The sequence below is a fragment of the Danio rerio genome, chromosome 2 (genome assembly GCF_052040795.2).
Source record: "Danio rerio strain M-AB ecotype USA chromosome 2, GRCz13ab, whole genome shotgun sequence".
Classification (NCBI taxonomy): domain Eukaryota; kingdom Metazoa; phylum Chordata; class Actinopteri; order Cypriniformes; family Danionidae; genus Danio; species Danio rerio.
Genome location: NC_141022.1, coordinates 62452177 through 62479460, shown reverse-complemented (window position 1 = coordinate 62479460; position 27284 = coordinate 62452177). Strand labels below are relative to the sequence as shown.

General features: G+C 37.7%; 1 protein-coding gene and 1 long non-coding RNA gene across 3 annotated transcripts; one reads left to right on the top strand and one right to left on the bottom strand.

Moving 5' to 3' along the window:
- The first annotated feature begins 202 nt into the window (after window positions 1–202).
- LOC147846600 (uncharacterized) lies at window positions 203–25398 on the top strand. 2 transcript variants are annotated; one of them, XR_015479244.1, is made up of 3 exons: window positions 203–2791; window positions 2889–3938; window positions 25274–25398. It is a non-coding gene; the product is annotated as an uncharacterized LOC147846600 (long non-coding RNA). The 2 variants fall into 2 exon arrangements; XR_015479243.1 differs by lacking the exon at window positions 25274–25398 and adding an exon at window positions 4081–4817.
- Window positions 3310–25398, bottom strand: kcnj10b (potassium inwardly rectifying channel subfamily J member 10b). The gene is made up of 6 exons (XM_087241732.1): window positions 25291–25398; window positions 19842–20181; window positions 13402–13613; window positions 12636–12767; window positions 11718–11895; window positions 3310–6087 (listed from the first exon to the last, which is right to left on the bottom strand). The coding sequence occupies exons 2-6, from the start codon at window positions 20179–20181 to the stop codon at window positions 5708–5710; spliced, it is 1242 nt and encodes a 413-aa protein (XP_087097858.1). The 5' UTR covers window positions 25291–25398; the 3' UTR covers window positions 3310–5707.
- Window positions 25399–27284: the final 1886 nt, after the last annotated feature.

Sequence of the window (27284 nt, the reverse complement as noted above, 5' to 3'; positions counted from 1 at the left end):
AGTGGCCGGTGAGTTTATGTTTATATAGTACATACACAATGCACACACAAATGATGTACAGTAAATACACAAATGTTTACTTTATATGTGAATAATTGTGCTTAATAACTCAAAAGCACTACAGTGTCCTGCTGCGGCTCTTAATAACATTAGATCTGATCTAAACACCGGAATAAAGTCTCCATCAGCTCAGTTTAATGTTGAAGAACAGTACTTTAATCAGCACATACAGTAAATCTGCACTCAGACACATTAATAAACAAGAGTTACAAATAAATCACATTTCACTAATCATCACCATCATCCTCATCCTCAATATCTTCATCTGTTTATTATATATATATGTGGAAAATAAGGCATCTCTGTGTATCCAGTGGATTATTGCACTAGTAGAAACAAATATATACACATTTATTCATTAGATACAAAGTAGAAAAGCATCTGATGAGACAAATACTGCACAAGAACTATCTTAAACTGCAGTCAGCGTTCTGTATACCGTACAAATACAGTACTAAAGTGCTTTTATTATAGGTTAAGAGAATAATAAACCAACCTCAAAGTGCAAATGGTTTTACAGTGAGCGGCAGAGCCACTAAAGCAGGGTATTCCAACACTCTAGACAATGCTGGGTTGTTTAAGGCACATGATTGGGTCAAATATTGACAAACCCAATTATTGCTTTAAAACACAGAATTTGAATATAATTAAACCAATGTCAAAATGTTCATATTTGACCCAACATTTGGTTAAAACAACTCGGTAATATCTACAGTTCAGCAGCATCAGTTCTGGATGAAATACAGAGAATAATCTGTAGAATTGTGCATAATTAGATTAATAAACACACATCTTTAAGGAGGGATTGACAATACATTGTACAGTATTTATTCTAGATCACTCTAAGAGATAACAAAAATGCAGATTTTAACCCAATGTTGGGTCAAATATGGACAAATGATTGGGTTAAGAGTGGAGTTTAAATATAATAAAAAAATTTAATCCAATGTTTGGGTTTGTTCATATTTGACCCATTGTTGTGTTGAAATAACCCAGCATTTTCTAGAGTTCAGCAGCATCAGTTCTGGATAAGATGTGGAGAATAAACTGTAGAATTGTGCATAATTAGATTAATAAACACACATCTTTACGATGAGGGGTTGAAAATCACATTTTACAGTATTTAGATCACTCTGTAAGGGATAAAACAGCCTGGGTTTGTTGTTTTAACCCAATGTTGGGTTAAAAGCAGAGTTTAAATATAATTAAAAAAATTAAGCCAATGTTTGGGTTTGTTCATATTTGACCCAATTGTGAGTCAAATAACCCAGTAATATCTAGAGATCAGCAGCATCAGTTCTGGATGAAATATGAAAGATAAACTGTATAATCGTGCATAATTAGATAAATAAACACAGCTAATAATTAACAGGAGGGAAAATAGACATTTTACAGTATTTATTATATTCTAGATCACTCTATAAGAGATAAAAAGGCTGGGCTTTAACCCAATGATTGGGTTTAAATATAATTAAAACAATTAATTTAATGTTTGGGTTTGTTCATATTTGACCCAATTTTGAGTTAAATAACCCAGTTCAGCAGCATCAGTTCTGGATGAAATATGGAAGGTAAACTGTATAACCGTGCATAATTAGATAAATAACACAGATATTTAACAGGAGAGAAAATAGACATTTTACAGTATTTATTCTAGATCACTCTATAATGGATAAAACAGGCTGGGTTTGTTGTTTTAACCCAGTGTTGGGTTAAATGTGGAATTTAAATATAATTAAAAAAATGTATTGAATGTTTGGGTTTGTTCATATTTGACCCAATTGTGAGTTAAAATAACCCAGTAATATCTAGAGTTCTGCAGCATCAGTTCAGGATGAAATATGGAAGGTAAACTATATAATTGTGCTTAATTAGATAAATAAACACAGCTAATATTTAACAGAAGGGATGGAAAATAATTGGGCTAAAAATAATCCGATGTTTGGGTTTGTTCATATTGACCCCAACGTTGGGTGTAAACAAGCCAGTATTTTCTAGAGTTCACCAGCATCAGTTCTGGATGAAATGTGGAAAATAAACTGTATAATTGTGCATAATTACACAGCAGCAAAATAAACACTGCTAATCTTTTACAGGAGGGATTGAAAATATGGATTTTACAGTACTTGATCACTATATTCTAGATTATAGATCACTGTAGAAGGGATAAAAATGCTGGGTTCTAAATCAATGTTGGGTTGAGTATGGACACCCAATGCTTGGGTTAAAAAGTGGAATTTAAATTTTAAAAATGTATTCAGTGTTCATATTTGACCCAATGTAGAGTTCAGCAGCACCAGTTCTGGATGAATTATGGAAAATAAACTGTATAATTGTGCATAATTAGATAAATAAACACTGATATTTAAAATGAGGGATTGACAATACACATTATACTAGATCACTCTATAAGGAAAAAAACAGGCTGGGGTTTTTTTTTTTTGTTTTTTTTTTGTTAACCCAATGTTAGGTAAAATTTGGACAGTTGCGTGGGTTAAAAGTGGAATTTAAATATAATTTAAAAGATTACTCCAATGTTTGAGTTTTTCCAGATTTGACTCATGTTGGGTTAAAACAAGGCAGTATTCAGCAGCAGTTCTGGATGAAATGTGGAAAATAAACTGTATTGTGCATAATTAGATAAATAAATGCTAATCTTTAAAGGAAGGGGTTGAAAATACACATTTTGCAGTTTTTATTCTTCCAGATCGCTCTATAAGGGATAAAAAATGTTGGGTCAAATATGCTCAAACGCTTAGGTTGAAAGTGGAATTTAAAAATAATTTTAAAAAGTTTCCAATGTTTGGGTTTGTCCATATTTGACCCAGTGTTGGGTTAAAACAACTCATTTTTTGTATCCGATGTTTGGGTTTGTTGAGATGTGGAAAATAAACTGTATAATTGTGCATATTTAGATAAATAAACACTTATATTTAAAAGAAGGGATTGAGTATGTGGATTGTACAGTATTTATCACTATAGTCTAGATTCTAGATCACTCTAGAAGGGATAAAAATGCTGGGTTTTAACCCAACGATTGGGTTAAAAAGTGGGATTTAAATATAATAATAAAAAAACTATTCTAATGTTTGAGTTCGTCCATAATTGATCCAATGTTGGGTTAAACCAGCTCAGTATTTTCTAGAGATCAGCAGCATCAGTTCTGGACGAACTATGACAAATAAACTGTATAATCGTGCATAACTAGATAAATAAACACTAATTTTTGAAAATGAGGGATTGACAATACACATCATACAGTATTCATTCTAGATCACTGTAGGGCATAAGAATGCTGGGTTGTTTGTTTTCACCCAATGTTGGGTCAAATATGGACAAATACAACCATTGGGTTATTAGTGTTTGGGTTTGTTTAAACTGACCCAACATTTTGGTTAAAACAAGCATTTTCAGCATTTTCTAGGCTTCATCATCATCAGTCCTGGATGAGATATGGAGAATAAACTGTATAATTGTGCATAATTACACAGCAGCAAAATAAACACTGCTGATCTCTAACAGGAGGGATTGAAAATACACATTTTACAGTATTTATTCTAGATTCTAGATCGCTTTAGAAGAGATAAAAATGCTGGGCTTTAACACAATGATTGGGTTGAAAAGTGAAATTTAAATATATAATATATAAAATGTATCCAATGTTTGGGTTTGTTTATAATTGACCCAACATTAGGTTAAAACGAGCCAGTATTTTCTAGAGTTCACCAGCTTCAGTTCTGGATGAAATATGGAAAGTAACTGTATAATTACACACAGGAAACTAATTAATGATAAGGACGTATAGATAATACATGTTTTACAGTACTTTATCACTATACTCTAGATCTGGGGTCACCAAACTTGTTCCTGGAGGGCCGGTGTCCAGCAGATTTTAGGTCCAACCCAAATCAAACACACCTGAACAACCCAATTAAGGTCTTACAAGGTATACTTGAAGCATTCAGGCAGGTGTGTTGAGGCAAGTTGTAGCTAAACCCTGCTGGGACACCGGACCTCCAGGACCGAGATTGGTGACCCCGGTTCTAGATTCTAGATCACTCTAGAAGGAATATAATGACACAAAATGGGTTAAATGTAAAATTACACACAAAAAAATACACAATTACAGTTTTAACCCAATTTCGGGTCAAATATAGATCAACCCAATACTTGGGTTAAAAAGTGAAATTTGAACCTAACTTAATATAGAAAATTATATAGGAAACATATTATTAAATACACACTCTAACATTGTGCTGTAGTAAGATGCACAAGCCCAACACTGAGTAAAACAGCGTCAATTCAATTTCACTGAAAAAAAACAACATATACACACACACACACACACACACACATATATATATATATATATGTATGTACAGTGGAAGTCAGAATTATTTGCCCCTCTTTGAATTTTTTGTTTTTCTTTTATAAATATTTCCCAAATGATGTTGAACAGATTCAGGAAATGTTCACAGTATGTCTGATAATATTTTTTCTTCTGGAGAAAGTCTGATTTGTTTTATTTCTGCTAGAATAAAAGCAGTTTTTAATTTTTTAAACACCATTTTAAGCTCAATATTATTAGCCCCTTTAAGCTATATATTTTCTGATAGTCTACAGAACAAACCATCGTTATACAATAACTTGCCTAATTACACTAACCTGCCTAGTTACCCTAATTACCCTAGTGAAGCCTTTACATGTCACTTTAAGCTGTATAGAAGTGTCTTGAAGAATATCTAGTCTAATATTATTTACTGTCATCATGAAATAAATCAGTTATTAGAGATGAATTATTAAAACTATTAAGATTAGAAATGTATTGAACAAATCTGCTCTCTGTTAAACAGAAATTGGGTAACAAAAATAAACAAGGGGGCGAATAATTCTGACTTCAACTGTGTGTGTGGGCATATATAAATATATATGTGTGTGTGTGTGTGTGTGTATATATATATATGTATGTGAGTGTGTGAATCTATATGTATTTAATGTAAAGACAGTGGAAAGCTGCTGTAGATTATCATCAAAATCAAATCATTCTTTATCTGTCGGAGATGGTTTTCTGTCTTTAAAGGCCAGTTCACACCAAGATCATCAACTATGATCATACAGTTAAACTTCTAAAGATCATTTTACAAATAATAACAGCCAATCTGAATCCACCGTGCTTTAAATGTCCTGTAAAGTGCTTAGAAATGTGTATTTCTTATTGGATGTTTGGCATAATCTCAACTGAAACATGAAGAGTGGGTGGGGGATATCGTAGCTCCTCCCCTTTAAAAGAACACCAATAGTTGATTTCTTCACTGCACTGCCGGTGAGAGTGGTTGAGCTCAAGTGCATTAAATAATGAGGGGGCGGGGCATGTCAGATACAAGAAAGCATCTGATTGGTCAGGAGATTTGATGAGAAACTGAAGTGTGAGATGACTTGAAAATAATCGTTGATCCATTCAGGTAAACTGAATACCATTGGCTGTTTTTTTTAAAAGGGGCGGAGCTTGTTTGTGTTTCATTTGAGATTACGTCCCCCCTCCAATAAAAATGCGCATTTCAAAATCACTCTACGGGACCTTTAAAGCATGGTAGGTTCTGATTGGCTGTTTTAATGTAAAGCAGCACCAAACAGAAGCACCGGTGATTCAGACGTTACTGATACGCACGGTGAGCGAGCCGCCATCCGTCGGCTTGTCTCCGGTTCTGTCCCGGTAACTCTGCTCCAGCTGCATCTTCTCCGGGTCTGTGCTCTCCTCCCCGCAGCCCATGTCAGTGCCAGTGGGTGGGGCCTGCTCGAAAAGGGGCGGGGCTTTGGTCTTCACCACTTTGTCGAAGTACGCCAGATCTGCCACGTATTTCCCCATAGGCGAGAGGGAGACGATTGGAGGGAACTCGTAGCCCCACAGGATCTCATCGGGCAGGTAAGAGGTGCGCACCTGACAGGTAGCAGAGGTGGGCTCCACTGTAGAGCTCATCATCACCAGCAGCTCGAAATCTGTCTGACCAGGATCAGTCCAGCCACCGCCTGACAGACACACAGAGATACACACACAAATACATTACACAAATACACACCGATATACACACACACCAGTCAATCAGGAGTCATTTGTGACTTTGATCGCACTGAACACACTTGAGAGGCGCCTTTTTTAATGATTTTCTAACGGCCGGAAGATTGGGTGTTATATTAGACTGCAATTTAGCTTTGGAAAATCATATATCCCATGTCACAAAAACTGCCTTCTTTCATCTGAGAAATATCGCTAAGTTATGAAGTATGCTATTCATCTCAGATGCAGAAAGCTAGTCCATGCTTTTATGAGCTCTAGACTGGATTACTGTAATGCTCTGTTTGCTGGCTGCCCAGCATCCTCTATTAACAAACTTCAGCTAATGCAAAATGCAGCAGCCAGAGTTCTGACCAGGTCTAGAAAATATGATCATATCAGCCCAATGTTCTCCTCCTTACACTGGCTGCCTGTTCAGTTTCCTATTGAATTTAAAATATTGCTTCTTACATATAAAGCTTTAAATAATCTAGCTCCTGTTTATCTAACCAACCTTCTGTCTCGCTACAATCCAACTCGCTCTTTAAGATCTCAAAACTCAGGGCTTCTGGTAGTACCTAGAACAGCAAAGTCTACTAAAGGAGGTCGAGCCTTCTCGGTTATGGCTCCTAAACTCTGGAATAGCCTTCCTGAAAAGGCTCAGACACACTCTCTCAGTTCAAAACTGGATTAAAGATCTTTTCAAGACAACACATATGCACTTTGTAGGAAAAAAGAATTTATTTTAATTACTTTTGTGTCTTTATTTTTTATTAGAAAAAATGTTTAGACTAACAACAGATTAATCAATCTTTTTCATTTGTATGATACCATATATTGACCAAGCACACTTCTTCTTTTTTACTGTGTTGCAAACTTTTTTGAAAGGAACTGCTGGCAAGAGGGAAATAGCAGAGTAAGAATAAATATAGTGCGGGGGTCCTTGTTCCAGACTGCTGTCTAAGAAGAAGTCTAAGGCATGTCACAAGGAGCATGATGTTTGTAGAAGCTGTGAAATATATTGAAGATGCCCGTAATTGTTCAGTTCTGGTATGCAGAGAAGGGTTGCAGAAAAAAGAAGTGTGTCTGGGTGCAACACTCAAAGGACTGCAGAATGACTGATAAGTAGGCCCACACGGAGTCTGCATGCGCAGAATTCCGCAGATTTGTAGCCCATCATTAATTTAGTTTTTTACTTGAGTAAATGTGTGTAAATTAATATTTATTCAGTTTGTTTATTAATTTCAGTAATATTATTGACTAATATGAAAATGTTCATCTGATTGATGTACAATGCAGTTTGTAAAGTCATATTTTCCGTCTTTTAGTAGAGATATTATATGAGAGACTTGCTTTGTTTACCAAATAAAGGGAATCTAATTGGATTAGCATTTTAATTATTAAATAAAAGTTATAAAGATTTTTTATTTCATATATTAAGGTTTTAGTTATGATACTGCCAAAATAATTGCGCAGAAATTGCAAAAAATCTCCGCAGATTCCGTCCGGCCCTATGATAAGTGATCTTACACCAAAACTCCACCTGTTAATGTCAGTTGTGTATATATGCTGAAGTCAGGGAAATGTATGTGAGTTGCGAACCTCTTGAATGTAATTCTTGTATTGTATTGGGGTAGCATAACCCAGAGCTCTGTCATCGAATTATTTATTTTTTATTAAATTACTAATATTAGTGATATTCATTTTTTATTATTCATTTTTATTAAATTACTAATATTAGTGATATTCATTTTTTATTATTTATTTTTTATTAAATTACTAATATTAGTGATATTCATTTTTTATTATTCATTTTTATTAAATTACTAATATTAGTGATATTCATTTTTTATTATTTATTTTTTATTAAATTACTAATATTAGTGATATTCATTTTTTATTATTCATGTTTATTAAATTACTAATATTAGTGATATTCATTTTTTTATTCTTCATTTTTTTATTAAATTACTAATATTAGTGATATTCATTTTTTATTATTTATTTTTTATTAAATTACTAATATTAGTGATATTCATTTTTTATTATTCATTTTTATTAAATTACTAATATTAGTGATATTCATTTTTTATTATTTATTTTTATTAAATTACTAATATTAGTGATATTCATTTTTATTATTTATTTTTTATTAAATTACTAATATTAGTGATATTCATTTTTTATTATTCATGTTTATTAAATTACTAATATTAGTGATATTCATTTTTTTATTCTTCATTTTTTATTAAATTACTAATATTAGTGATATTCATTTTTTATTATTTATTTTTTATTAAATTACTAATATTAGTGATATTCATTTTTTATTATTTATTTTTTATTAAATTACTAATATTAGTGATATTCATTTTTTATTATTCATTTTTTATTAAATTACTAATATTAGTGATATTCATTTTTTATTATTTATTTTTTATTAAATTACTAATATTAGTGATATTCATTTTTTATTATTTATTTTTTATTAAATTACTAATATTAGTGATATTCATTTTTTATTATTTATTTTTTATTAAATTACTAATATTAGTGATATTCATTTTTTATTATTCATTTTTTATTAAACTACTAATATTAGTGATATTCATTTTTTATTATTCATTTTTATTAAATTACTAATATTAGTGATATTCATTTTTTATTATTCATTTTTATTAAATTACTAATATTAGTGATATTCATTTTTTATTATTCATTTTTTATTAAATTACTAATATTAGTGATATTCATTTTTTATTATTCATTTTTATTAAATTACTAATATTAGTGATATTCATTTTTTATTATTCATTTTTTATTAAATTACTAATATTAGTGATATTCATTTTTTATTATTCATTTTTTATTAAATTACTAATATTAGTTATATTAATTTTTATTATTCATTTTTATTAAATTACTAATATTAGTGATATTCATTTTTTATTATTCATTTTTTATTAAATTACTAATATTAGTAATTTATAATTACTAATAATTATAAATTACTAATATTTTGGCATAGAAGAAAACCCTCTCCTGATCTTTTTTTATTGAACACGCATGGAATTTGCTTACATTCCAACAACATACACAAATACACTTCATTAAACATGTACACATAGACATCACCCATATGCTAAAAACTGCATGTTAACTGTCTGTATATAATAATTTATATTTGATTGTAGCTTATTTTGGCTGTAATGCAGTAATGTGGCACCTTTTGTAAAGCTGCTTTAAAGCAACGATTATTGTAAAAATTGATATATATATAATATTATATAGAATATATATATATATGAACTTGAATTAAATTAAGTTGAATTGAATTCACACTGTTGCTTACTTGCCTCATGTTTTAGTGGTCGATCAGACAGAATGTGCTTTTCCTTTCTGGGAAGGCGCGACTCACCACCTTTTATTGTTGACAAGAAAAAAAGAAGTGTGCTGTGATTTTTATGTTGCTAAGCAACCACTGAATCAGCTGCATCTTGTTTTTTTGATTGGACAATGAGGACACCTATTCATTGTACATATCGCTGTCAATTTTACATTGTCGTATTTCATGTCTGTATTTTGCACTGTCGTTGTATTTGCACTGTTTGTACTTTGTACTGTCTGGATCCAGCACCTAATCTTCATCATAGCACACGTGCTGCTGATGATGTGACAATAAAAGTGATTTGATTCGATTAGAAAGACACAAGGCGTAGTGTGCTTACCCGCTCTTAATCCTGAACATCACATTCATTCATTCATTTAAATTTTGGCTTAGTCCCTTTATTAATCTGAGGTCGTCACAGTGGAATGAACCGCCAACTTATCCAGCATATGTTTTACACAGCGGTTGCCCTTCCAGCTGCAACCCATCACTGGGAAATATCCATACACACTCATTCACACTCATACACTATGGACAATTTAGCCTAACCAATTCACCTGTACAGCATGTGTTTGGACTGTGGGGGAAACCGGAGCACCCGGAGGAAACCCACGCCAACACGGGGAGAACATGCAAACTCCACACAGAAATGCCAACTGACCCAGTCAGGACTCGAACCAGCGACCTTCTTGCTGTGAGGTGATTGTGCTACTCACTGTGCCACCGTGACGCCCCAACATCACAATATTGCAGGGCGCACCCTTATAGACAGGGTGAGGAGCTCTGACACTCGGGAGTAGAGCGGCTGCTTCTCCACATTCAGAGAAGTCAGCTGAGGGGGCTCGGGCATCTGTTTCGGATGCCTACCTAGGGAAGTGTTCTTGGCATGTCCCACCAGGAGGAAGCCTCAGGGAAGACTCAGGACACACTTGAGGGAACACCTCGGGATCGCCCCAGAGGAGCTGGAGGAAGTGTCAAGGGAGAGGAAAGTCTGGGGTTCTCTCCCGAGACTGCTGCCTCTGTGACCCGGCCCCGGATAAACAGAGGAATTGCAATTATCACAATACCAACAGCAGCGCTCGCGGACAATACACAGCTGATTCAGTGCTCGCTTAGCAATATTAAAAGCACAGCGCACTTCTTTTTGTCTTGTAAACAGTAATAGGCAGTTCGATGCACCTTGATCCATAAGGGCAGACGGAGGGAGATAGGCCAGGTCACCGGGGTTACACCCCTGCTCTTTACCAGAAGTGCCATGGGATTATTAATGACCCCAGAGAGTCAGGACCTCGGTCTAACGATACTCTCTGACAGTGTAGTGTCCCCTTCACTATACTGGGGCATTAGGACTCGCATAAAACCACAATTTGAGCGCCCCCTGCTGGCCTCACTAACACCACGGCCAACAGCAGTCTAGTGTTTCCATGTGGTCTCCCATCCAGGTACTGACCAGGCTCAGCCCCGCTTAGCTTCAGTGAGTAACCGGTCTGGAGAAACATCACCATTCATGACGAATGCTTCACAGTTCTGCAATATATTCGGTAAAAAGTGATTTAACATTTGAAGTTTGGCCAAAAAAGAGCAATAGCAGTGTTTGCTGTAGTAGTGACCATGTTTTTGTCTTTTGCGATTCTGTTTGATGCCGCTGTGCGGTGCTGCAGGCTTAACCTGTCTGTTGCACTTTGTTTTATACATGTTCTAGGAGTGTTCACACCTTAAATAATTAGATAATTAGAATTATAATAGTTCATTTTAAAATGAAAGATTAGCTGCAGTGCTGGTCAGGTGTGCTTCAGTGTGAGTGTGTGTTTGATGCTTCTGTCAGTCTGTGTCGCTCCTGTCGCTGTTCATCTAAAACTCCACATCTATAATCCTCTGAGTCTATGCTGACATCATCTTCAGCAGCTCAAACTCTAATGGCTAATGGACAGACGGCTGCTTCTCACTCAGGGCTGATGCTTATGCTAATGAGATGGGCACTAGTGGGCGGGGCTTTCCCCCTCTTATAAAAGGAAGAATGTCAATCAAAGTGCTTCATTCATCATGTCTGATTATAACAATCACAATTAATTCATGTTGAGCATTAGAGGCTGGAGATACTCACACACTGCTGACACACACTACTGGGGTTAAACCCCACACAAAAGGGATTTCTGCATTAGAGCTGCCCTTTAAAGCCTGATATTTGAGTGTTGATGTGTGTGTGTGTGTTCTGACCTTTGTCCGCCCAGGCCCGCAGTGGACTCTCGTCATCAATAATGTGGTAGAAAGTGAGCGGCAGGATGAGGAAGGGGCTCTCGCTGGCCGTGTCCACACTGAACGACACGTTTTTCTGGTCCAGACGCACCGTTTCGCCCGCCTTCGGCACACACGGCTGTAAGAGCTTCCCCGTCACCTGCAGAAATCACATTAGCTTCACAAGTCCTTCAATAATCACTCAGAGGTAAGTAAGTCACGTATATTTATATAGCACATATGGCCATGCACCCAAAGTGCTTCATAATCATGAGGGGGGTCTCTCCACACCACCACCAGTGTGCAGCTCTACTTAGATGATGCTCCAGCAGCCACAGGACAACGGCGCCAGTGCTTCACCACACACCAGCTATAGGTAGAGTGGAGAGACAGTGATAGAGCCAATTCAGTGGATGATTGGAAGGCCATGAGGGGAAAGGGCTGATGGAGGGAGTGTGGCCAGGACACCGGGGTTACACCCCTACTCTTTACCAGAAGTGCCATTGGATTATTAATGAGCACAGAGAGTCAGGACCTCAGTTTAACGTCTCATCTGAAAGACGGCGCCCACTGACAGTATAGTGTCTCCTTCACTATACTGGGGCATTAGGACTCACCACAGGTTGAGCGCCCCCTGCTGGCTTCACTAACACCACTTCCAACAGCAACCTAGTGTTCCTATGTGGTCTCCCATACAGGTGCTGACCAGGCTCAGCCCTGCTTAGCTTCAGTGAGTAACTGGTCTTGGGCTGCAGGGTGATATGGCTGTGGTGCTTCAGGTTATTAAAGTATTCTTCAAACACTGATTAAAAATGCTGTTTTCACTGCTTTTCTTACTTAAAGTGCTTAAAAATGGATCTTCTATCGCATGTTTGGGTGTAAATGTAGAGGATTACTGACCTGGCAACCCAGCAGGAGGCTCTTGCGCATGTTTGCCACTCGGATCATGAGACTCGGCCGGCCGTCGTGATTGGCTATTACAGCATGCTGACTGAAGCGAATCGTCTCGCCGCGCTTTTTCGGTCGAGCCACCTGAAGAGAAGAAGAAGCAGGTGAACAATTCAGTTCAAAATACCCTCATTTCAACACTCATTATTGCATTACAGTGGCGGGTGTCCATCAGCCTGTGTTAATTCATGCACATTATGAAGAATTGCATGTGAAACTGTGTGTGTGACAGCACGGTGGCTCAGTGGTTAGCACTGTGGCCTAACAGTGAGACGTTCGCTGGTTTGAGTCCCGGCTGGGTCATTTGGTGTTTCTCTGTGGAGTTTGCATGTTCTCCCCGTGTTGGTGTGGGTTTCCTCCGGGTGCTCCGGTTTCCCTCATAGTCAAAACACATGCGCTATAGGGGAACTGAGGAACTAAACTGGCCATAGTGTATGAGTGTGTTTCCCAGGACTGGGTTTGCTGCTGAATGGGAATCCGCTGTTTAAAACATGCTGGATAAGTTGGCGGTTCATTCCACTGTGGCAACCCCTGATATATAAGCTACTAAGCTGAAGGAAAATGAATGAATGAATGATGCGTGTGTGCGTGTGTGTGTGTGTGTGTGTGTGTGTGTGTGTGTGTGTGTGTGTGTGTGTGTGTGTGTGTGTGTGTGTGTGTGTGTGTGTGTGTGTGTGTGTGTGTGTGAGTGTGTGAGTGTGTGTGTGAGTGTGTTCACTTTGGCCAGGAATGTCCCGGTGATGAAGATCTCCATGGCGGTGGTGATCAGCAGCTGTATGATGAGCAGGACGATGGCGGACGGACATTCCTCCGTGATGCAGCGATAGCCGTAACCGATGGTGGTCTGAGTCTCCAGCGAGAAGAGGAACGCTCCGGTCAGAGTCTGCATCTGCATCACACACACACTGTGGTTTGCTGGAGGATCAAACTCTGCGGAGGGAGAAACACAGACACACACACACACACACACACACACACTGGGTTAAACAGGTTCATTCAGTATATAAAGTATACATGATGAGAGTATGTATTTGCACAGTGCTCTGCATATAGGAGTTCACCCCTCACACATCTCTCCTGTAAATTCATAGTGTTAATGGGAGGCTCTGCAATATTTTATTAGTGCATGTACATTAGATTAGTCAGTACTGAAGCCAAATCTGGAGCTCATCTAACAAAATAACTTACAATAACACTCCAAACACTAGCACAGCCACATTTATATGTTGAAGAAAAATATGAAATACACATTTAACAAAGAGGAAAAATCAAGAGAAGCAAAAACATTAAATTCTGTTTAAATTTTGTAGTTTGTACTTTATTTTTGCAATATTTTGCTTGAATTTAATTGTATTATCTTCCAATTTCTGGTGACTAAAGTATTATTGTAATAAATATAATTTGTTTTGTTTAGGTTACGCAAAATACACTGCCTATATTCACTGAGAAATGGAGGAACATGTTCATTTTTAAAATGGTGCTGAGCACTGGATATATACACAGTGGGTACGGAAAGTAATCAAGACTCCTTAATTTTTTCTCTTTGTTATATTGCAGCCAAAGTCATTTAAGTTAATTTCCCCTTTATTAATGTCCACACAGCAGCACACACTGACAGAAAAACAGAATTATTGACATTTTTGCAGATTTATTAAAACAGAAAAGCTGAAATATGACATGCTCCTCAGTATTCAGAGTCTTTGCTGTGACACTCATATGTTTAACTCAGCTGCTGTCCATTTCTTCTGATCACCCTTAAGATGATTCTACACCTTCATTTAATCCTGTGTTTGACTACACTGACTGGACTTGATCAGGGCCGGAGCAAGCCCTCTCTATACTGCCACACTAGATACGGATAAAACTGAGGGTGCGGGTGGTGGGGGTAGTGTCGGGGACGCCGCCCTCTCTATCCTGCCACCCTCGACGCGGATAAAACTGAGGGCGCGGGTGGTGAGGGTAGTGTTGCAAACGCCGCCCTCTCTATCCTGCCACCCTAGAAGCGGATAAAACTGAGGGTGCGGGTGGTGAGGGTAGTGTCGGGGACGCCGCCCTCTCTATTCTGCCACCCTAGACGCGGATAAAACTGAGGGTGCGGGTGGTGAGGGTAGTGTTGCAAACGCCGCCCTCTCTATCCTGCCACCCTAGACGCGGATAAAACTGAGGGTGCGGGTGGTGAGGGTAGTGTCGCGAACGCCGCCCTCTCTATCCTGCCACCCTAGACGCGGATAAAACTGAGGGTGCGGGTGGTGAGGGTAGTGTCGCGAACGCCGCCCTTTCTATCCTGTCCCCCTAGACGCAGATAAAACTGAGGGCGCGGGAGGTGAGGGTAGTGTCGGGGACGCCGCCCTCTCTATCCTGCCGCCCTAGACGTGGATAAAACTGAGGGCGCAGGTGGTGAGGGTAGTGTCGCGGACACCGCCCTCTCTATTCTGTCCCCCTAGACGCAGATAAAACTGAGGGCGCGGGAGGTGAGGGTAGTGTCGCGAACGCCGCCCTTTCTATCCTGTCCCCCTAGACGCAGATAAAACTGAGGGCGCGGGAGGTGAGGGTAGTGTCGGGGACGCCGCCCTCTCTATCCTGCCGCCCTAGACGTGGATAAAACTGAGGGCGCAGGTGGTGAGGGTAGTGTCGCGGACGCTGCCCTCTGTATTCTGTCCCCCTAGACGCGGATAAAACTGAGGGCGCGGGTGGTGAGGGTAGTGTCGCGGATGCCACCCTCTCTATTCTGTCCCCTTAGACACAAATAAAACTGAGGGCGCGGGTGGTGAGGATAGTGTCGCGGACGCTGCCCTCTCTATTCTGTCCCCCTAGACGCAGATAAAACTGAGGGCGCATGTGGTGAGGGTAGTGTCGCGGACGCCGCCCTCTCTATTCTGTCCCCCTAGACGCAGATAAAACTGAGGGCGCGGGAGGTGAGGGTAGTGTCGCGGACGCTGCCCTCTCTATTCTGTCCCCCTAGACGCGGATAAAACTGAGGGCGCGGGAGGTGAGGGTAGTGTCGGGGATGCTGCCCTCTCTATCCTGCCGCCCTAGACGCGGATAAAACTGAGGGCGCAGGTGGTGAGGGTAGTGTCGCGGACGCCGCCCTCTCTATTATGTCCCCCTAGACGCGGATAAAACTGAGGGCGCGGGTGGTGAGGGTAGTGTCGTGGACGCCGCCCTCTCTATTCTGTCCCCCTAGACGCAGATAAAACTGAGGGCGCGGGTGGTGGGGGTAGTGTCGCGGACGCCGCCCTCTCTATTCTGTCCCCCTAGACGCAGATAAAACTGAGGGCGCGGGTGGTGAGGGTAGTGTCAAGGATGCCGCCCTCTCTATCCTGCCGCCCTAGACGCGGATAAAACTGAGGGCGCGGGAGGTGAGGGTAGTGTCTGGGACGCCACCCTCTCTATTCCACTGCCCTAGGCAGCTGCCTAGGTCACCTCTAGGGATGCGCCGGCCCTGGACTTGATCAGTAAAGCCATGCAACTGTCTACTGTATATCAGAGCCAACAGCTCACAATGCATGTCAGAGCAGATGAGAATCATGAGGTCAGAGGAACTGCCTGAAGAGCTCAGAGACAGAATTGTGGCAAGGAACAGATCTGGCCAAGCTTACAAAAACAATTCTGCTGCACTTAAGCTTGCAAAGCACAGTGGCCTCCATAATCCTTAAATGGAAGACATTATGACCAGAACCAGGACTTAATTTGGGCCGGAATAAACTGGATGTGGATCCGGCACCTCTGAAATCTGAACCGGCATCTCATTTTACTGATCCCCCTCTTCACTTTTTTAAGCCACTCCCCAACCCTCTTCACTTCTGTTCGCAAAATCCCACTCTGCTCTTCACTTACGTCCACCACACCCCCCCCCCATACCCCTACTCCCCATCACCCCAATCCCCCACCCCTGCACTTTCATCTGCGACACCAAATCCCCCCAACCCTGAGTTCCAGAGATGCAGTCGGGGTATGGGAAAAAGTTGGAGAAAGTCAACCATCACTGCAGTCCTCCACCAGTCGGGCCTTATGGCAGAGTAGCCCAACGGCAGCCTCTGTTTGCGTAAAAGCTCAGATGGAGTTTGTTAAAATGGTAAGAAATAAGATTTTCTGGTCTGATGAGATCAAGATAGAACTCTTTGGCCTTAATTTTAAGCGGTATGTGTGGAGAAACTCAGGCACCGCTCATCACCTGTCCAGTACAGTCCCAACAGTGAAGCATGGTGGTGGCAGCATCATGCTGTGGGGGTGTTTTTCAGCTGCAGGGACAGGACGACTGGTTGCAGTCGAGGGAAAGATGAATGCGAAGTACAGGGATAACCTGGATGAAAATCTCCAGAGTGCTCTGGACCTCAGACTGGGTCGAAGCTTTACCTGCCAACGAGACAATGACCCTAAGCACACAGCAAAAATAATGAAGAAGTGACTGTTCTTGAATGGCCCAGCCAGAGCCCTGACTTAAACTCAATTGAACATCTCTGGAGACACCTAAAAATGGCTGTCCACCAACGTTTACCATCTAACCTGACAGAACTGGAGAGGATCTGCACGGAGGAATGGCAGAGGATGGCCAAATCCAGCTGTGAAAAACTTGTTGCATCTTTTCCGAAAAGACTCACGACTGTATTAATCCAGGGGGCTTCTGCTAAACACTGAGCAAAGGGTCTGAATACTGAGGAGCATGTGATATTTCACCTTTTCTTTTTTAACAAATCTGCACAATGTCAACAGTTCTGTGTGTTTTTCTGTCAATATGGGCTGCTGTGTGTTCAAAAATGAGGGAAAAACATGAACTATTTTAGCAAATGCAATATAACAGAGAGTGAAACATTGGAGGGGGTCTGAATACTTTCTTTACCCACTGTGTGTGTATACCCACATAGCAAAATTTATCTGGCCCACACAATCAGCTTTTGCTTAGCACACATGCTGCAGTGAATTACGGTACATGACTGGACCAAGTCTGGCTTCCAAACATGGACCATATCTGGGCCAAGTCTCAGCCAGGTTTATAATAACTGGGCCAGATATGTTGGTGTTTCACGACTGCAAAGAATTCAATAAACCCATGAAGCATTTCGATTTATGGCCACACTTTTTCTCGAAGCAACCAGATTGGTAGAAATTTCTCTCTACACAAAAATAATTTAAGTGTATTTTAAAAGTGGGTCATTATGGACCAAACTGAAGTGGCCCACTTATACATTTTAACATCTGGGCCAAATACTACATTTGATATCTGGCCCAAGTCTTATGTGCCACCTTAAAGATGGTGCTACCTCTGCTGCCAAACCTGGGCCATATTTGGCCCACATACTGTACGCCAGTGCCGGAAGAATATATATATATATATATATATATATATATATATATATATATATATATATATATATATATATATATATATATATATATATATATAGTTGAAGTCAGAATTATTAGCCTCCTTTTGATTATTATTATTTTTTTAATATTTCCCAATTGATGTTTGACAGAGCAAAGAAATGTTTACAGTATGTCTGATAATATTTTTTCTTCTAGAAAAAAAGTCTTATTTGTTTTATTTTGGCTAGAATAAAAGCAGTTTTGAATTTTTTAAAAACTGTTTTTGGGACAATTATTAGCCCCTTTAAGCAAATTTTTTTTCGATAGTCTACAGAACAAACCATCATTATACAATGACTTGCCTAATTCCCCTAACCTGCCTAGTTACCCTAATTACCCTAGTGAAGCCTTTACATGTCACTTTAAGCTGTATAGAAGTGTCTTGAAGAATATCTAGTCTAATATTATTTACTGTCATCATGACAAAGAGAAAATAAATCAGTTATTAGAAATAGGTTTTTAAATCTATTATGCTTAGAAATGTGCTAAAACAATCCATTAAACAGAAATTGGTAAAAAAAATAAACAGGGGCGCTAATAATTCATGGGGGCTAATAATTTTGACTTTAACTGTATATATATGAAAGCAGAAGTTTACATACACTTTAAAAAAATGAACATAACCCTGTTTAAAGAATGTCTGATGATAAATCACACTAAAGGTTTACTGTTTTAGTTCTGTTAGGATTGCCTAAATGATTTACATTTGCTAAATGCCGGAATAATGAGGGAATTATTTATTAATTTCTAGACAGAGAAAAGTTTACACACATTTCCTTGGTATTTGTTTAGCTTTGCTTTTAAACTGTATAACTTTGGTCAAATGTTTTGGGTCTCCTTCCACAAGCTTCTCACAATAGTGTGCAGGAGTTTTGGCCCATTCCTCCTGCAGAATTGCTGTAACTGAGTCAGATTTGTAGGCTGTCCTGCTCACACAAGCTTTTTCAACTCTGCCCACAAATGTTCTATAGGATTGAGATCAGGGCTTTGTGATGGCCACTCCAAAACATTCTCTCTGTTGTTCTTAAAACACATTTGAACTCATTTGGCAGTGTGTTTAGGATCATGGTCTGTCTGGAAGAGTCATTTGTGGCCAAGTTGTAATGTCCTGGCTGATGTGTTGAGATGTTGCTTCAGTATTTCTCCATAATGTTCTTTCTTCATGATGCCATCTATGCTGTGAAGTGGACCAGTCCCTCCTGCAGCAGAACAGCCCCACAACATGATGCTGCCGCCCCCATACTGCACAGTTGGGATGGTGTTCTAGGCTTGTGCGCTTTCCTCTTTGTCCTCCAAATGTAACACTGCTCATTATGGCCAAACAGCTCAATCTCAGCTCCATCAGAGCACAGGACATGTCTCCACACATCAGTCTGTTTCCCAGTGTCATTCAGCTAATGGTAATCTGGCTTTGTTGTTGATTCTGGCTTGTTGATTCTCCATGTTGTCACACAAGGAAGCAGTGTGTTTGAGCTTTTCCTTCAACACTATTCTACAGTTGTGCCTCACATTAACTCAAATGTTGTCAATTAGCCAATCAGAAACCTCCAAAACCCTGACATCATCATCTGAGCTTTACCAGAGGCAGAATAATCTTATTGTGTGTAAACTTGACTTCCAACAAGAGTTAGAACAATTATATTTTAATTTAAACAAAATTAAGCAACACAAACCGAAAGTCTAATTAAAATGTTAAAATTGTAAACATTAAAAACGAATTCAATACAATGTCACTGAAGAATAATTCACTCTAATATGAACTGAGAAATGAAGAATAATCTCTTCTGTTACCGAGCAGGTCTCCATGCACCAGCGCCAGCAGGTACCAGAGCAGGCCGAAGGTGAACCAGGTGCCCACAAAGGTGGCGCTGAACAGAACCAGCTTGTATCTCCACTGCATGTCCACAACGGTCGTCCAGGGGTCGCGCAGGTACAGAGCACTGAGCCCACTCACATGCTCAATGCGCACGTTGCTCCGCCCATCCTTGGTTAGGATCCGCCTCTTGCGCGCCACATGACTGCTATGCCCTGCCCCCCCGAGCAGAGGCTTCAGCAAGTCTGTCTGTGTCTGGGAGTGGCAGACCTTCTGAGGGGCGGGGCCATGAGGAGGAGGGGGTGTGGCCGAGGTCATCTAGAGAAGAAAGACAGTGTGAGTGATGCCCATATTTGGTCACATAAATGCATTTAATGTTAGGGGTAATGCATATTTAGGAGAAGGGGTGTGGCTGAGGTCATCTAGAGAAGGAAGACAGTGTGAGGGATGCTCATATTTGGTGACATAAACACATTTAATGTAAGGGTATTGTATATTTAGGAGAAGGGGGTGTGGCCGAGGTCATCTAGAAAAGGAGGACAGTGTAAGGGATGCCCATATATGGTCACATAAATGCACTTAATATAAGGGGTATTGCATATTTAAAAGGTGGGGGTGTGGCCGAGGTCATCCAGAGATGGAAGACAGTTTGAGGGATGCCCATATATGGTCACATAAACACATTTAATGTAAATAAGGCATAATTTATATTTATATGACATCCAGCTTATGTGGCGGCTTGTTTTACTCAATTAGTCTCAAATATTTTTCTCTTTTTAAACCAGTTATTAAACTATTTAAAAACATTTTATATAATTTAATATGAAATATGCAAAAAAAATACTCTTATTTTTTTAACTACATGCCAAAGCAGCATGTTTTATTTACATAGTTTAATTCACTTTTGTTAATTTTAATTGATTAATTTATAAAGCACTTTTTAAAATGAGCAGAGGTTTAGCCAGAGTATAGTAAAGAGCTATTATTTAGTTTAATTTTAATTTTGCTGTATTAAAATAACTAAAACTAAACTTTATAAATGGTAGGTTGTTGTGTTTACCTATTGTTGTGTTGTTAATTTTTTCAATTCATTTTAAATATTTTTTCAACTCAACAGCTGAGTTTGTCTGTATTTGACCCGACATTGGGTTAATAAAACAACATATATATATATATATATAATATACAGAGAAATTGAATAAACAAACTATGATGCATTAAAAACATAATATAATAATAATAATTAATAATTAATTGAATAATAATTTAATAATAATAATAATTTAATGTAACTTTTACTGAAATGAAAATAATTATATATTCATTCATTTATTACACTTTATTCATAATTATATTGTGTTTAAAATTTGCTTAAAAATTAATCAAACTTTTTCAAAAATTCTAAATATAATTAGATGTATATTATATATGAAATATCTTCTGTTGTGTTCATAAAGTCATTCATGTTTGGAACTGCTTAAGTAAGAGATTACATAGTCAGTAAATGTTTATTTTAGCCTGAACTGTCTCTTTAATTACATAATTAATCAGGATTGAAATCTTTTTTAATGCACATTTGGATGACTTGAGCTCATTCAGAGTCTTGTTTTTCCCTCTACAGTAGTTTAGTGGTGTATATTTCAGTCTGCAGGGACACAGGAGGCTGTTCAATACACTTTATCTGCTTAATCAGGAGTAGAGAGTGGATTATTTTACACGAGAGAGACTTTTAACCAACAATGAGAGGAAAAAGACTTAAATGAGGGCATGTGAAGAGACTCCAGCCTGTCCGTTTGGCAGCGTTTGGAGGAATGTTAACTCTTTATCAAAGAAAAAAGCTCTTCCTCTCACTGTAATGTCAGTCTTCTTCTCAGTTTAATCATAATGTGTGGTTCTTAAGGAGACAGTGCACCCAAAATAAAAATTGTGAGATTCTTAAAGGGGCAGTGCACCCAAAACAATAACATTGTTTGGTTCTTAAAGGGACAGCGCATCCAAAAATAAGCCGGTTGTTCTTAAAGGGACAGTGCACCCACAAATACACATATTGTTCTTAAAGTGACAGTGCACCCAAAAATAAAAATATGTGGTTCTTAAAGAGACAGTGCACCTCAAAAATGAAAATATCTGGTTCTTAAAAAGACAGTGCACCTCAAAAATAAAAATATGTGGTTCTTAAAAAGACAGTGCACCTCAAAAATAAAAATATCTGGTTCTTAAAACGACAGTGCACCTCAAAAATAAAAATATGTGGTTCTTAGTGACAGTGCACCCAATATAAAATTGTGTGGTTCTTAAAGAGACAGCGCAGCCAAAAATAAAAATGTGTCATTCTTAAAGAGACAGTGCACTCAAAAATAAACGTGTTGTTCTTAAAGGGTCAGGGCACCCACAATTGAATGAGTTGTTCTTAAAGCAACAGTACAACCAAAATAAAATGTGTGGTTCTTAAAGTGACAGTGCACCTCAAAAAATAATGCATGGTTCTTATAGAGACAGCACAACCCATAATAAAAACGTGTGGTTCTTAAAGAGACAGTGCACCCAAAAATAAGTGTGTTGTTCTTAAAGAGACAGTGCACCTCAAAAAAATAATGTATGGTTCTTAAAGAGACAGAACAACCAAAAATAAAAATGTGTGGTTCTTAAAGAGATAGCACACTCAAAAATAAATGTGTTGTTCTTAAAGGGACAGTTCAGCCAAAATAAGCATCAGCCTTAAGCAGGAGGGGTGCTAGAGGCATGTGGGTATGTTTTCTGCGCCCATGTGTTAGTTTGTTTTTGATTAAACTACATTGCTTTAAGCAGTGCTGGTTTGGTTGCACATAGAGAATAAACTCTTTATATAGCTGAAAAACGTCTTTAAAAAACATTTGCATGGATGATTTTTCTGCACGAGAAAATGGATCTGTAGCATGAGAGCATGAGAAAGTGCGAAAGAGTTGGCAGCCCTGCTGTCATCCTTTCTCAACACATCTATCTTTAATACCTATAAACATCTATAATTAATATGATGTTTAAAAAGATAAAGAGAAACAAATTAATAAATTACGCAACTGCTCATACATTTATAGACACTCTGTGTGTATGCGTGCGTGCACGTGTGTGTGTGTGTGTGTGTGTGTGTGTGTGTGTGTGAATATATACAGTTGGAGTCAGAATTATTCGCCCCCCTTTGAATTTGTTTTTCTTTTATAAATATTTCCCTAATGATGTTGAACAGATTCAGGAAATGTTCACAGTATGTCTGATAATATTTTTTTCTTCTGGAGAAAGTCTTATTTGTTTTATTTCGGCTAGAATAAAAGCAGTTTTTAATTTTTTTAAACACCATTTTAAGGTCAATATTATTAGCCCCTTTCAGCAATATTTTTTTCGATAGTGTCCAGAACAACCCATCATTATACAATAACTTGCCTAATTACCCTAACCTGCCTAGTTACCCTAATTACCCTAGTGAAGCCTTTAAATGTCACTTTAAGCTGTATAGAAGTGTCTTGAAGAATATCTAGTCTAATATTATTTACTGTCATCATGGCAAAGAGAAAATAAATCAGTTATTAGAGATGAGTTATTAACACTTTTATGATTAGAAATCTGCTCTCTGTTAAACAGAAATTGGGGAAAAAAATAAACAGGAGGGCGAATAATTCTGACTGCAACATCAACCATACACACTCATTCACACACACACTCATACATTATGGACAATTTAGCGTACCCAATTCCCCTATAGCGCATGTGTTTGGACTGTGGGGGAAACCGGAGCACCCAGAGGAAACCCACGCCAACACAACAGAACATGCAAACTCCACACAGAAAGGCCAACTGAACCAGCCAGAACTCGAACCAGCGACCTTCTTACTGTGAGATGACAGGGCTAACCACTGAGCCACCGTGTCCACCCCCCCCCCCCCCCCCAACCACAGAAAATATTTTGACTAGAAATGAGAAATTTGGCCTCGTTAAGCAACAAATATTTGGGAAATATTTTTTTAAAGGATTTAAAATTTCACAGAAGGCAAATCATTTTGGCTTTTTATTTATTTAATCTCTCTCTCTTCCTGTGTGTGTGTGTGTGTGTGTGTGTGTGTGTGTGTGTGTGTGTCTTTCTCTCTCTCTCTCTCTCTCTTTCAAATACAAAGGCTGGTATTGTTGAATCTCTGACCAACAGGACAATGCAAACCACTGACAAACATAGCTGTGTGTGTGTGTGTGTGTGTGTGTGTGTGTATATACGTGTGTGTGTGTTTGTGTGTGTGTGTGTGTGTGTGTGTGGCACAATGGCAGCTCGTTAGTATTCCAAAGTGGATAACGATCCCCCCTCCGCAAATCTCAGACCTCACTTTACAAACTCACACTTCTCCTCTTTCCGCTTTGCAGGACGCTTTTAGAAAACGCCAAACTCCACGCTTATTAATGTCGAAACACACTGCACTTGAGTTTGTCCTGCAGAAGCTGAGACACACTGCTGACATGTGCTTTATAAAATGCATTCAAATCAGCCACTACTACTGCAACTTTTAATGTGTTTAGGATATAATAATAATAATGATTAATAAATAATAAAGTAATAATTAAATTAGAGGTTTGCGCATTTTAGTTGCATTAATTGAGCATTATATAGTTCACTCTGTAGAAAAATGCTGGGTTGTTTGAACCAAATGTTAAATCAAAATATGAACAAACTCGCCTGTTGGTGTTTTTTTTTTTTTTTTTAATGATACTTTTTACTAATAATACTAATACTTTACACAATGCTTGAGTTTGTCTATATTTGACCCAACATTGGGTTAAAACAAGCCAGCGTTTTTATATAGACTATTCAATGCACAATTGATGCATTTTAACTAATGCATTTTTATTACTTTATTATTTATGAAACATTATTATTATTATTATTATTACTATTATTATTATTATTATATAATAAACACATTAAAAGTGGATTTTAATGCATGTTATTAAACACATTTCAGCAGTGGGTCTCAGCTTCTGCAAGAAAAACACAAGTGCAGTGTGTCTCAATGTTCACAGTAATGCTCTATAGTGTATTTAGAGTGCAGTAACACTTATTAAAATACATATATAATAAAGAAAAAACAATCCTGCACACATAATAATAAAAATTTACATTAAAACCATCAAAATAACTGTCCAGAAATGAATACTTTATCTTCAGAGTAAAGCATGTTTTGAAATGTGCTCTCTATTTATAAGCTAGAATGTTTGCAGATGAGTAAAAGTGTGAATATATCATTGATAGAGCTCTGAAAGCTTATTAAAACATGCATTAAATTCATATTTTGCATATGCATAAATCACTACACAGATACTGCAATGTTTAAAATGTCTTGGATTATTAATCTGAAACTCCTGCGACTGATTTGGAGAGCTGTTTTTGCATGAGTGTGTGTGAAGTCTTACCTTGTCCGTGAGTGTGTGAGCGAGTGTGGTAAACAGCTGCTCTACATGCTGAGGCTCACACTGACAGTAAATGCGGGCTTTAATGAACAGAAGGTGTTCAGAGCGACTGAAGCTCACCAGCAAATGACAGGCTTTTATAAACTGCCCTCTCTCTCTCTCTCCCTCTCTCACTTTCTGCCTCTCATTCTTTCTGTCTTCCGCTCACTCTTTCTTTCTCTATCTCACTCTTTTTATTCTCAATTTCATTCACTTTATTGGCATGACATACTTTGGTACCTGATGCCAAAGCGTTGGACATAGCAGGATAAAAAAAGATTTTAATTTAGGGTGCATGTCCAAGAGGTCCTAAAAAGCCTTAAAATGTCTTAAATTTCCAATACATTTGCCTTTAAAAAGTCACTTAAATATTTAATTGTAGGTCTTAAATCATGTTAAATAGGTTTTAATTGACCTAAATGTCCAAGTAAATCTCCAAAATATAACCCATCTCATATAAATACAGTTGGAGTCAGAATTATTCGCCCCCCTTTGAATTTGTTTTTCTTTTTTAAATATTTCCCAAATGATGTTGAACAGATTCAGGAAATGTTCACAGTATGTCTGATAATATTTTTTCTTCTGGAGAAAGTCTTATTTGTTTTATTTCGGCTAGAATGAAAGCAGTTTTTAATTTTTAAAACACCATTTTAAGGTCAATATTATTATCCCCTTTAAGCTATATACTGTCTCAATAGTCTACAGAACAAACCATCGTTATACAATAACTTGCCTAATTACCCTAACCTGCCTAGTTACCCTAATTACCCTAGTGAAGCCTTTAAATGTCACTTTAAGCTGTATAGAAGTGTCTTGAAGAATATCTAGTCTAATATTATTTACTGTCATCATGACAAAGAGAAAATAAATCAGTTATTAGAGATGAGTTATTAACACTAGTATGTGCAGAAATGTGATGAAGAAATCTGCTCTCTGTTAAACAGAAATTAGGAAAAAAATAAACAGGGGGGCGAATAATTCTGACTACAGTTGTATATATATATATATTTATGTATGTATATATTTGTTTTGATTGCAATGAGATTCACAACAGCTGTTTACATGTTTACAGCTAATTCTCCTAATGAAATTCCCTGAGCAGGGAAAAGAAACTAAAGCAACTCATCCCTTTACATGATCATCCATCAATTCAAAAACTATTTACTGAAGTAACTGGGCCATTAGAAAAAAATCCTGAGTGATTAGCCCTGTATAAGTCCAAAATTTCATTCATAATGGTATTAAATGGTTCTTAAAAAGTCTAAAAATTGTACTTAAAGAATCCTGCATAAACCCTGTAATTAAATTATATTAAAAATAGCAATGTAAAAATATAATAATCTGATTTTTCTTAATCGCACTTTTAATTCAATTCACTTTCTTTGCATGACATACTTTGGCAAATACTGCCAAAACGTTTACCATCCGCTTGTTAAGAGTGACGTCATGCGAAGTTTGACGCTCTGTCAAACTGTATGGGGAAACTCATCAAATGGTAATAATACACGTTTACAAAGTGATGTAATACTTTCGAAAATCACGATCGCAATATATATATATATTTATACCTAATATCTGATGGCCAGAAAGTGACTATTTTTATTATAAATTGTTAAAATTTTGATGTCTGTGATGCAGCAAGAGCAGATACTGATGTGTACTCTATGATTTTATATTAAATTCACTTTAAAGTGTGATATGACTAAAAAGGGGCCATAAATGAATATTTTCTTAATTCAAATGAGTAGAAGAAACTGTATTCCATGCGTCACCAATGCTTCATGACTTAAGAAGCGCATAGCAGAATACAAATCAAATAAATAGTTGAATATGTAAATAGCAATGTAAAATATTCATTTTAAAACTGCAAACAGAATTTAAAGTAAGTTACTACAAAAAGTAAAAATCTAATTAGGGTGACAGAGCTTCTCATCTTATCTCTAAGGGTACACCCTGTT

Excerpts from the sequence above, each read along its gene's own strand:
- kcnj10b (XM_087241732.1), bottom strand. The coding sequence starts at position 20,181 with ATGACCTCGGCCACACCCCCTCCTCCTCATGGCCCCGCCCCTCAGAAG. Across the intron at positions 13,614-19,841 it reads GGTGCATGGAGACCTGCTCG|AGTTTGATCCTCCAGCAAAC; the intron begins GTAACAGAAGAG and ends CTCCCTCCGCAG. Across the intron at positions 11,896-12,635 it reads GCCTCCTGCTGGGTTGCCAG|GTGACGGGGAAGCTCTTACA; the intron begins GTCAGTAATCCT and ends TGATTTCTGCAG.